Below are 12,405 nucleotides of genomic sequence, written 5' to 3' on the forward strand. Positions count from 1 at the left end.
AGCTACAATTATGAAGTTCAAGTAAAAAATAACATATCATTAGACTGAGGAGTTTAGAATCATCTAAGAGAAAATCACTGCAAGAGTCTAGGGTAGAAGAATGACCATTAATGAGACATTTGGAAATAGTGTATATGAATCATAAGACATGGAGAGAAGAATAATTAGCAGCATTACGAAGGCAAGATAAATAGAAAATGAAAAAAAAATGTGCCTTAAGATTCTGAGACAAATATAGGCAAAAAAAAATTAAAAGAAGAAGAAGAAAAGAAAAATTAAAAGTAGGTTTCTGGGGGAAAAAATAGATCTTTCAAAGAATGCCATTTTCAAAAAAAAGAAGAGGAGAAAATGCTGATACGTACAATCATTACATTACAACCACGTGAAACACTCCCTCCTGGAGGGAGAGTGCTCATGAAACTCACAAGCAGATTCAGAAAACTCAGGAACATTAGAAGACTCCCAAAGGCCTTCCCACTGGTTGTGCTGGCAGTACCCAGCTGCAGAGGAGAGGGGCTCTTCAGCGCCATGGCCGCCTGCAAGTTGTGCAGGAATGCTCACAGTGGTGCAGCCGTCTGTCACACAGGCTGAGTTGGCCAACCAACAAGTTGCCCATAGCTGCGAGTTAGCCCATGCTCCTGGACGTGGCCGCAGTAAACCCACTGGCTCACCAAGCTGGACCTGGATGGAAGCTTTGGTCTGCCATTCCCCTATCTGGGGTAACGGGGCATTTCTTTATATCTTCCTAGGAATGGTCATGTAACACAAATTGAGCATAATCTTAAGTAAATATACTTCAAGTTAGCTGGCAAGATGACACTTTGCTTAGCTGAAAGATTAAGCAGGAGACAGGTAATTACCTTTTTTGTATGACATCTTAATCAATCAGTCCCCTATTGAGCTGGCTATTGTCTACTATCTTCTCTCTTCCATTCAGTTCAGTAGGCTATATATAGATGGGTAAATAGTCATCTAAGCAAGGAATGTCACTGTAGCAATCCTTCTTAAATAAAGGACATAGAAGTATGGTACTTTGATACCGTACATGGTTTAAATTTTAAGTCAGAGACCTGGACATATAAGAACTGGAATCACTCTGTTGACATATGTAAAACACAAATTTCTAGCCAAGTATCGATAGGTTAAATTTTTACCTATTAGTATCCATGGAGCTACATCTCTGACATCATTCACTACAGTTTGAAAAGTCAGATGAAAATGACACTAAACCAAGTGGAAGAAAGTAGTAAAGGACTGGAGAGGTTACCTAAGGATGTTCCACATCACAACTGACTTAAAGATAATGTCAGCTCACCCTGTCCCTGGGACAGCCTGGCAGCTGAAGCAGTGGATGAAAATTAATTGTTTTTTTAAAGACCCATTTAACACAGAGACAATCTGAGTTTTACCCAGAGTAACTGGATTTCAAGCAGAACGTAAAGCTTGCAAAAGGCCCCTGCCACACCACTCACTCTAAGAGTCTCAGGACAGACAGACAGACTAAACCAGCTACTAGGGTCTCATGACGAAGGTGGTAGCAGCATCCAGGACATCAGTCAATCAATGAATGAATCAATCAGATGAATAAACAATTGATAAATTCATCCCTGTAAAATGTGCCTTGAGGAACAGAGTATAAAAACTCAACTTGAGATAATAATGTAAGGTTTAAAAGTGTTTTCTTTATTAAGCTTTTTCTCTACCTTAGAAATGTACATGTGAAAGATGAAATTCTTTTAAAAAAGTTACAAAACAAAGTTTCAGAAGTATGTTCATGTCTAATCAATACTGTGCTTACTTGAAAAACAAATACAATTAAATCTGTTTTTATCATCATCAAAACCTCAGAAGATGGCAAGATCAACTATGAATTTACAGCTTCTGGGAGCATTATGCAACTGGGGACTAACTAGTTTGAGAAAATATGTTTTCCCCTCTATAAAGCATGTGCTTCAATTCACTAGTGTCTTTAAAACCCACTTATTTTTTAATATTCATTACTTGCAGCAGTTTTGATTCAGAATTTTCATCGACTGGAACATTATAAGTGTCCCAGAACACCACAGTATTAAGCCATAAAATTAAAATATAGCCAAGAAATCCAGTTGCAAATAATAAAACATTTTATGATTGAATAGAATCTCTGTTATTTACCTGGGGGTCCGCTTTATCCACATCCCTCCAAATGCCCTCTCTACTCGACTCAATGTTCAAACCTGCTGTATTTGAGTGTCTTTCTATGTAGGAGACTTATGTGCACAGACTCTACCAGACAGGAAAAGCTGGTCTTCTGATTGCAAAATAGAAAGCTCTTCCTAATTTACCCTAAAACTGGGCTCATTAGAAGTATGCTAGAGTCTTGCTGAATACAAGTTTTTCATAGCTAAGTGACAAACAAATGGCTAAGAAATAAAACTGTAAGTGTGGCACAATGTTTGCTGTACACATTTCTCAAATTTAGCGCTGTCACTATTTGGGGGTAGATGATCCCTTGTTGTGACAGATGGCCTTGTGTATGGTAGCAGGCTCCGAAGCTTCCCTGGTCTCTACCCACGAGGTGCCAGCAGAGCACCTGAAGCCGTGATAATCAAAACCATCTCCAGAATTTGAGGCTGTGACAACTTCAGAAGGTCGTGAAAATAATGGCAGGGCAGCCAGTGGCCATCAGGCAAGACCAAAACTTTAAAAACTGGTGATGCAACCTACACAGATATAGAGTAGACATTCTAGGCCTTCTAGGAAGATTAAGCTTCAGGTACTTTTGATTAGTTCCTTATTATTTTTCTCTTATTATTTCAAATTCCAAATTCCCGAGTGCCCGGTGTTTCATCTGCCCATGTACAAGGCCTGTTCTCTTCACGCAGAATGCTCTCCATGATACACTCTGCAGTGTCGTGCGGCTCATTCTTTCTCCAGCTCCTCCTGCCTCACCCACTTTTATTTGCCTCAGGATGGGAATCTCTGCAGAAGCCCATGGGGCATTACAAGACTCGGGCTTTACTGGTTTTTTAAGTGATTATTCCTGACATCGGACAATATTCTTCGTTTTTCCTACTGACCTTCAACACATTTTCGGATGCTCTGTGCAAGGGCCCGGACGCCGCTGGGAAGGTTCCAAGGATCCTGCTTGAGGTGAAGCCTCAACCTCCTGGGGCAGCTGAGCTTGGCCTCCATTTCCTGTTGGAATTCTAATCAAAGACGAAAAATCTCTCTCATAAGTGTCAACCGAGCTGATAGACTTTATCTAAAGTAGCAGAAGCTACTTAAGTCTTTCGTGTCTTTAATTCATGCACTTTTTGTTTTGCCACTAGAGGTATTAACTCTTTTAAACATTCAAAGAAGCATAAAAAGATTATAACAGATAGTATGGTAATTTTTAATATTTTCCAAAACAATCCAAACAGAAGTGAATTACGGAGCAGAAACAATTTTTTTAATCTAATGTAATATTTTTGCCTTTTAACCAGGTTGACTATTAGAGTGTGCTTATTATTAGATGCGCTTACATCTAATCTTATTTCAAACATACCTTGCAATCCTCGACCTGGTGTGAAATACTTGGTTTGTTCAAACACCCTTACAACAGCTTGTCCTTTCAAGAGGTTGGTTATTGAATCCATCTATCAAAAGTAGATTTCTGAGTGTTACATGCAGCCATAATACATAATGTATATACATATATGAGTATATAAATATATATATATGATATACATGTATGAGCATATCTTATAAACTTTCTTAAATAAATGCTTCTGAAAACCCACAATGCTAGTAAAATCTTTAAGCAACATATTATAATCTACTCTTTTCTCTTAAACATTTCCAATTGATAAAAAAAAACACAAAAATACTTTCAAAGTGCTAAACTTTCAATACTATAAATTTTAATTTTAACTATAGAATATTTGTCAAAAGCAAAGTCTTAACATGGAAGTCCAGAAAATAGGGCAGCTTTCGAAACTAGAAATGATACTAAGCAAGGTGCTGGAAACATTCAGCTATCCCACAAATCATCACGAGGGCATCTCCTGTATGTGTAGTTCGTTTCAGTGTGCCATATAGTTTTCTAGAATACTTGGTATACACAAGTATCCTTTTGGTTAGCTGCTGTAGGAATGCCTCTTTTAAAGCAAAGAAGGCTGAGAGACAGAGACACTTCTATTCTCCTTCCAGGCTCTTCCCAAAGATCTCTGACCTTTAACTCGGAAAAAAGACCCAAAACTGCTCCATCACACCTGGCTGAAAAGCTGCTCCAGACAAGTGTGTATCTTATCCTGTTTATCACGAGATATTCGGACACTGACAGGAAGCTCATCGCCTATATGAAAAAAAAAAAAAAAGAAGCTAAAACCATCATCTCATTTTTAACCTGTTGAAATATTCTCATGTGTGATAAAATACAAGCACTTCAAAATGAGCTCTTATCCAACATCAGAAAAGAAATTGTAGTAGGTCTCATGGAACAGAAAAGTCAGTCAGCTCATGCTCCTGAAATAACCTAAACCAATGCCCCTTGCAAGAAGAATAAAGCATAAAGCCCTGTGTGTGTGTGTGTGTGTGTGTGTGTGTGTGTGTGTGTGTAACAACACTCTCCCTGTTAACTAAATATAAGGTCCTCTCAAGTGTCTGTACCTTCTAAAAACCATCTTCAGGCTGAAACACCTTCACACCTCCATCCAACCATTCATCATGTACAATGCTTTTGCCAAAACTTATTTCCAATGTACCTAGAACCCTTCACAATGAACAGGGAGAGCAGAACCTGTGCAGAATAACACTTTGAAATGCACCTTTCTTATAACTGGTATCTGTGAGCTAGCTTTATCAGTCATGGTGCAATGTGGGTGGCCACCGAGAGTGACTAAGAACACTGAAGATGCGTGTGAGTCAAAGAACTCAATCCCCCTCTTACAGGCGTCTGGGAGGCTACGAACAATCGAAGAGCCCAGCTGTCTACCGCACGCACCTGAGTCCATCTCGTCACTGTGGAAGTAGGAACTGCACTGGCTGCTACAGATACTCGTGAAGGAGGCAATGGAATTCCTGTTGCTGTTGCAGTCGCTGCAAAAAAAAAAAAAAAAAAAAAAAGAGCCGCATGTTGCTTTAAGACTATGCTTGCCCGGGTTTGTAGTCCAGTGGGATGGCAAGAGAGAGTTGTGAAGGCCAAAGATGAAAAGAGAACAGGGATGTAGAAGAGAATGCCATAAGGGGAGGCAACATTGCTTCGTATGCTAACTAAAATCACAGTAAAAAGCATGCCCATGTCCTCTTGCTATTTCTAACCGCCATAGCTACATTTACCAGCGTATTCCATATAACGCTGCGCGAAAGAGAAGCCTGCCCAACTCAGCTTATCTCAGTTTTTAAAAGCACTCCTTTAAATCCAAACATTCCAAATTTTCCTGTCATATAACTCATTCCTAAGTGAATTTTTGAAAATGTCTGGTTATTAAACCAGTAGTCAGCCGACATAAGATTCTTCACTATCTACTTAATAACGGTGGTTAGACAAGTTTCTGGCAGAGACAAAGCCTGGTTCTTGACTTCTCTTTCAATCCTTTTTGGTACTTTAAATAATAACTTACTGGGGACTCCTGGAGCTCCCCACACAGCAACCTCATCTCTCTCCATGAACAACACAGCACCGGAAAGGACTAAAAATGAAAACTGTCAGGGCTGGAGAGATAGCTCAGAGCTTAAGAGGACTGGCTGTTCTATACCAAAGGTCCTGAATTCAATTCCCAGCAACCACATGGTGGTTCACAACCATCTATGGTGAGATCTGATGCCCTCTTCTGGAGTGCAGGTATACATGTAATAAGCAAAACAGTGTATACATAATAAATAAAAATCTCTAAAAAATGAAAACTGTCTACAGAAAGAACTTTTCAGTGCAGTTGAATATGAGAATAATTCAGAATGTAGAAATAGTGTAAAAAATATTGTTTTATTTTATTTTTTAACCTCTTAGAGTAAGGAAAAAGAACTTGATTTTCAATTTACAGTTAAAATTTCTGTCATAGTCTAAAGAGAGACTGAGTGGATAATTTTAATTATCTGATAACTAGGATGTGAGGTAGAACATATTTTTAGAAATGTAATTTCCCACTGAAGAGAAACCACAGATTCCTAGTATTGAGCACTCTGATACAATCAGAGGCTAGAAGTGAATGAAAGAGCAAAGGTGTTTAATCCATTATTAAATCTCCAGGAATAATTAACCTTGATGTAGTCGTTAAAAATCCTCTTTGGAAAAATAAAAATTAGGATGGCAGACTAGTTATGCAAGAAACTATGGAGCAAGACCATGGTTGCAAAGGCGAATTATCTATCCTAACTCCATGGACCTCTACTTTCTCGGTTATTGAATGGAGCTGCTACCAGAAATCTGCCTCCCCTGGTTGCTGTCGCATATTATCTTAAATTCTTCTGCTAAAACTATACTTTAAAAGACCGCTAGTTACCTGATGGGAATAGTTTTGATATAATTAATATTTACATAAGTTTTGAGAGAACATTTTTCCTTCGACTGATAAAAATGAAAGCAGAGATGCTGAAACTGTGCACACAGTGTGTGTGGCTAGTTGTGAAAGCGCTCAGTGAGAAGCATGGAGAGAAGGGCACTTTCTCACACATGAGAGAGAAAAGCACTTTTGGTGCTGGGATTCATCACGAGAGCCTTGAGCAGGAAGAGGTGCTGGGTGAACTGTGTTAACCTCAAAGGCTGAAGTTGGAATCTAATACTAGGTACCTCAAAATGTGACCACATTTAAGGCAATCGTCATGGTAAGGTCATCAGAATGGGTTCTTGATCCAATATGGCTGTTGTCCTATAAGAAGGCGATCTATAATGGGAGGTCACATGAGGAGACACAGAGGGAAGGTGACAATTTACATGTGAAGGACTGATGTCTTCACAGTCCTCAGAAGGAACCAACACAGTCAGCATCTTGGTCAGACTTCCAGGTTCCAGAGCTATCTGATTTACCCTCTTGTTCAAGCCAGCCAGTGGGTGGGACTTTATTCTATCAGTCCTGGCTAACTACTACAGAAACCCAAGACTCTTGAGGAAAATATAAACTCTCGCTTGAGTTTGCTGATGAAATGGGACCGAGAAGCGGCTTACCTGTAAGAGTCTCTGTTGCTGACTGTGTCGTGACCCGAATCCTCTTGCTCATCTCCTGCTACATTGAAACAGACACGTTTGCTATTTCTCTCTCCCTTCTCATTGTCGCTGTCTGTTGCTGTCACACACTCTGCTGTCTTGCGCTCCAGTTTGGGAGAATATGTTATTGATGACAGAAGGCTGCAATGTGACATTTTTTTTTTTTTAGAACATAAGTGCTTGTTTTGAAACTAGCTAAAACAGATAACTCTTTTATTTGTTAAATGTGATAGCTTACAAATATTTCCAGAAAGTGTCTGTGTTTCATGTCAAATAAATACTATCTGCATGAAAAGCACGTTTGGATTTACTGTTCAGTGCTTAGAAGAAACACAGCAGCACACACTCAGCTCAGAAGGCTGCGTTCAAATCCTGGCCCAGCCAGCTGAGCTTTGTTGCTAGAACCGATGGTGGTTCTTTGGCAGTTAGATGATGGAAGCACAGAGAGAAATGGGGGTGGAGATCAGACCTGGGGAAAGCAGGCGCAGGAGGACAGAGGGCCTACCGAGAGAAGAGAAACCATGGGTTGGGGCATCTCTGCAATGACCTGAGACCTACTACAGGGTAGGGTTCTTGGGAGGATATGGCAGCCACTCCTAGTAGCAGGGGTAATGAAGACTGAAGAGACCACCCTCTAACTAGACAGGACTCCTAGTGGGGAGAGGAAAACACCAACCCAGCCACAAAAACTTTGACCCCAAATTTACCCTGCTTAAAGGATGTGCAGGGATAAAAACAGAGTAGAGACTGAGAAAATGCCCAACCAATGTCTGGCCAACCTGAGACCCACCCCACAGGAGGGTGCAAACCCCTGATACTATAAATGATGCTCTGCTATGCTTGCAGTTGGGAGCCTAGCATAGCTGTCCTCTGAGAGGCTCCACCCAGCAGCAGGCAGATACAGATGCTGAGACTCACAGCCAAACACTGGTTGGAGCACAGCGAAACCGGTGGGGCGGGGAGAAGAGTAGAAGGGAGAGAATAGGAATTCCATAGAGAACAACAAGGCCAACTAACCAGGGCCCAGGGAGGCCTGTGGAGACTGAAGCACCAACCAAGGACCACACATGGACTGGCCCTATAGATGTAGCCAATTGGCAGCTCAGTCTATGTGGATTCTCTAGTAAGAAGAGCGGGGGTGGGGGCTGTCTCTGACATGGACACTGTTGCTTGCTTTTCAATCACTTCCTCCTGGCAGGGCTGCCTCTCCAGGCCACAGGGGAAGAGGATGCTCAGTCCTGACGCAACTTGATGTTCTCAGGTGGGTTGGGGGACTCCCCTTTTCTGAAGAGTAGGGGAGGGATGATAGGAGGAAGAAGGAGGGAGGGTGGGACTAGGAGGAGAGGAGGGAGGGGGCTAGGATAGGGATATAAAGTGAATAAATAAATAAATAATTTTTAAAGGAGTAACTAGTTCCTGCAGCTGCATTGGAAATAATATGGGAGTAACATTCTAGTGGCGAACACTTGTTACTTTTTTTTTTTTTTGGCCATTAGTATTACTAGCATGGTACAGTGCTACAGTGTAGCCATTTCCTCAACATTGAAACAGTCCCTTCTGGAGGGACTGGAAGGCTGGTAAGACTCAGCAGGTTAAGAAAATTTACTAGGTTCAGGAAGGTCATGAAAGCTAACAATTTGCAAGGCCTCAGCAAAGGCTCTAAAACCAGCAGATGGCTGGGGAGAGAGGAGGCTTTTCAGTGGAGCTGTTTTCAAGCTGTTTGGGGAGCTCGAAGAATGCAGCTTTTGTGAGTCATCACCCCATGCAGGACAAGCCTTTCAATAATGCAGCCATGAGTCAGTCACCGTGCTCCTTAAGCAATGCATACACCCCCATAAGTAGCCCCAATGAAACCATTCTTTAACTGATTCAGTAGAATCAGTTCTTTGTTCTGGCACTGGTACCATATTAGGAGTTCAGACACTGGTTCCTACCTTCCCAGGAAAAGTTATACAAGTTGCTACTAAGTACAAACATTAACCATGCTTTAGTATCTTCCCTGGATCATCCTCCTACCTTAAAAACCAACCTACCCTCTGCCTGAAGCATTAGCTATTTTACCATTAAACTCCACTCCATCAGTCTCTTGTCCCTGTTCTGACAAGCAGGAGCCCTGGACATACTGACATACAGGGGGATATTCAGAGTAAGGCTAAGAGGAGGCAGGGGCGACTTGTGCTGGCAATCCAGCCAGGACGAAATGCACAGATATGCCCAACAAAGAAGTCTCCAATTTAGCTCAGGGGTATAATACCCAGAATTGTTGCAAAACTTGATGAAGTCTGACTAGTTAGGATTCTAAGGCTGAAAGTTTGATCGTGTGATGCTTCTATTAGAACCATCTAATTCAAAATTGGGCAAAAGTAAAATTGGGTTTTATTATCTCAAACAGCATGTTATAAACATCTAATATGAGTTAAGCCATACCATAATGGCCTATGGATGGTTTCTCTAGCCAATAGTCACAGTCACATTTATAAAATAACTATGGTACTCAATTCCAACCAGTTGCACATCATCTGTATATTCGTCTGTTCATGGCAGTGCAAGCATTCTTCTTTTGGAATGTCTGGACAATAATGCCCATACCTCTTATACATGTTTTACATGTGACATCAGACCAATGCTGTACATTGAGAAAATCCACAGTAAGGGATCTCACTGATCAAAACCATGTTTTGCTCTTGGTACTTTAAAGTGTAATACTCAACAAAAGGCCATGCCTTGTTGGAATGTCAAGTTCACTGGGAGGAAACAACCAACAGCAAGCTTTACAGAGCATCAAATGGTGACAAATTTTGAGAAAATAAATGGAAGAGAGGACAGTGCTGGGCTTGGGCTTGGCTCGACAGTGCAGAACTTTCTTACCTAGCATGTGCATGTACTGCTAGAGTCAACTGAGAGCTACAATTTCACACAGTTTAGTTGGGGGACTTCTCACTGTGGGAAGATACTTGAATAATATGTGGGATTATACAGTTGTTGGACACCAGTGAAAACTGAAGAAAGTTCTGTGCACATTTTCAGTAACCCAAAGTAATGAATTATTTTAAAGACATATATATATATGATACTTCTAGGTCTTGTAAGACAGAGTGTATGTTTATTTACTCCTCCCTACAAAAGATGAAAACACTAGACTAACTGCAGTTGCACGAGCTCCTTCTGCAGAGACAGATGAACGCTGCATAGAAAGGAGGAAAGGCATGCAGGAGCTCTCATCTCGCAGGGAGCCCTCTGTGCTTGTGGGTATTTTAAATTAGAAGTCATGGGGCTGAGCATAAACAGTTTTCTCACAGTAATAAGAGTTGCATTCACATTTTAAACAGCCGCAATGTGCTTGCACTGGCCCTCTGGGAGTAAGTGTTTAAGCTTACAAATAAAATGAATAATACAAAAAAAAAATACATGCACAACATTTCTAGATTTCAAGAAGTAACAATAAAGCATATATTTTTGTGTGTGTGCTGGCAAAAATTAATGGTCTCCTTTGTTTTTACTCATTGAGAACATGCAGCTATCCACCAAAGGTCCAATTAATTAAAATCTGGGCAGAACCCTACTCCAGAACAGCCTCATCTAGATTAAACACTGATTAATAAAGACTTCTGTGAAGGCTCATACACATCTGCCTGTGTTCTAAAATATCATCACCATGATCATCATCATCATGTCTAGCATTTTTTGAGTTCTTATAGTAGACATGGTAAATATGGACTAGGTATTGATTCACTTAAATCTAATTTATCATTCTTAAATTTAATCATTTAAGTCCATCTTATAAGCAGGTATTAACTCTACTTTAGCAGGGTCGGGTACTTGAGAAACATACTTTGTTACATACATACACTGTGCAAATTAGGCAGAATTTGTCATCCCTGCATGCATCTTACAAACTGGAGAGGGTGAGTGGTCACCAGTGTGCATATCCAAGTGGGAGGCACAATCCTACCTCTCCAAGGGGAGACATGTCTATGTTAACTGCCTTAGCTAACGTAAGATGATGAAATATGGTGTGAGTCACTTAGAGCAGAATTCCATATGCCTGTGTAAGACCACCATGTTCCTTTCCCTTGTGTGACAATCAGTTGCATTCTAGGTAAAGGGGTACCTGCCTCCTCCCCTGAGTGGGGACAATGCACAGCAGCAAACCTGTGGCTCAAGGTACAAATGAAGACGAGAAAAGAAAGCCCTTGCTTCTTCAAATCTGTGAGAGCTTTAGTGTTCCTTTGAACAGGGTGGGGGAAACAATACACAGGTGCTGTGTGGAGCCCGAACATCAGAAGAAAGGCTACTGTTTACAGAAAGGAGGAGCATCGACTTTCTTCCATGGGTCTTTCTTAGCTTGTCCCTGAAGGTCCAGGTCATTGGATGACCACGTAGACCTCCTCAGAAGCAAAGTCTACCAAGCAGAGCCGCCTTGTGTGGACCTATAGCTGTCATTTTCGGGGATAGAAGAATGTAGTGAAGCTGAAATTTGCTGAGATGCCCTTGGATGGATCATGAAGAAGCTTGCAGCCTAGAAAAACTGTATTTGCCACTACAGTTGGCTACCTGGGGCTGTGTGCCCTATATCCATGGACTCAACCAACAACCACAGACTAAACATGTTCTTAAAAAACCATCCTACCTTCATCGCATATGTGCACCATTTCCCTGTTATCATCCCCTAAACACTGTGGCATGACAACTACTTACTTAGAATTTATATTGTAGTAAGCATTATAAGGAATCTATAGATAGATAGATAGATAGATAGATAGATAGATAGATAGATAGATAGATAGATAGATAAGTGGGAGTTTTATATAAATACTATACCATTTTGTAGGCAGTTACAGCATGTTGAGATTTAGGTATCTGCTGAGGGCTTTGGGTACAATCTCCATTGGATACCAAGTGACAAGTGTAATTTAACTACAGTGCAATGCTGTTTATGGTTTTAGCAGGGTACCAGACCAATTCATCACATCTGATCTCTCTGACTTCTGCTGAATGAATGATGTATCAGAGAGAGGCTCAGGTGGGTGACTCGCTGGTGACGCACACAGCCTACAGTGACAGGCAGAGGCATAACTAACAGAGCTAATGAGGTACCGGAAGAGGAGAAAAAGACAGACTAAATAAACAAAGGTAATGTTTGTATTCTGATTTGATGAGTTAAAACATTGGACAACACTTTGTTGTCAAGGCCCTGGTAGGTAAAGGGACAAAAATGGTTTAAATATAAGAAAACTAGG

The 12,405-nt window shown here is 40.8% G+C and overlaps 1 protein-coding gene across 2 annotated transcripts in view; it reads right to left on the reverse strand.

Moving 5' to 3' along the window:
- Prex2 (phosphatidylinositol-3,4,5-trisphosphate dependent Rac exchange factor 2) overlaps positions 1-12,405 on the reverse strand; it is a 288,407-nt gene that overhangs the window by 102,430 nt on the left and 173,572 nt on the right. For both annotated transcript variants that reach the window (XM_055603275.1, XM_055603276.1), the window contains exons 26-30: positions 7,127-7,306; positions 4,967-5,061; positions 4,236-4,318; positions 3,530-3,620; positions 3,060-3,188 (exon numbers count right to left, since the gene is read on the reverse strand). In XM_055603275.1, coding sequence (XP_055459250.1) covers positions 3,060-3,188; positions 3,530-3,620; positions 4,236-4,318; positions 4,967-5,061; positions 7,127-7,306 — 578 coding nt within the window. The remainder of the gene's footprint in view (positions 1-3,059; positions 3,189-3,529; positions 3,621-4,235; positions 4,319-4,966; positions 5,062-7,126; positions 7,307-12,405) is intronic.

Source organism: Psammomys obesus, unplaced genomic scaffold (genome assembly GCF_907164565.1).
Source record: "Psammomys obesus unplaced genomic scaffold, mPsaObe1.curated_primary_1811, whole genome shotgun sequence".
In the NCBI taxonomy this organism is placed as follows: Eukaryota; Metazoa; Chordata; class Mammalia; order Rodentia; family Muridae; genus Psammomys; species Psammomys obesus.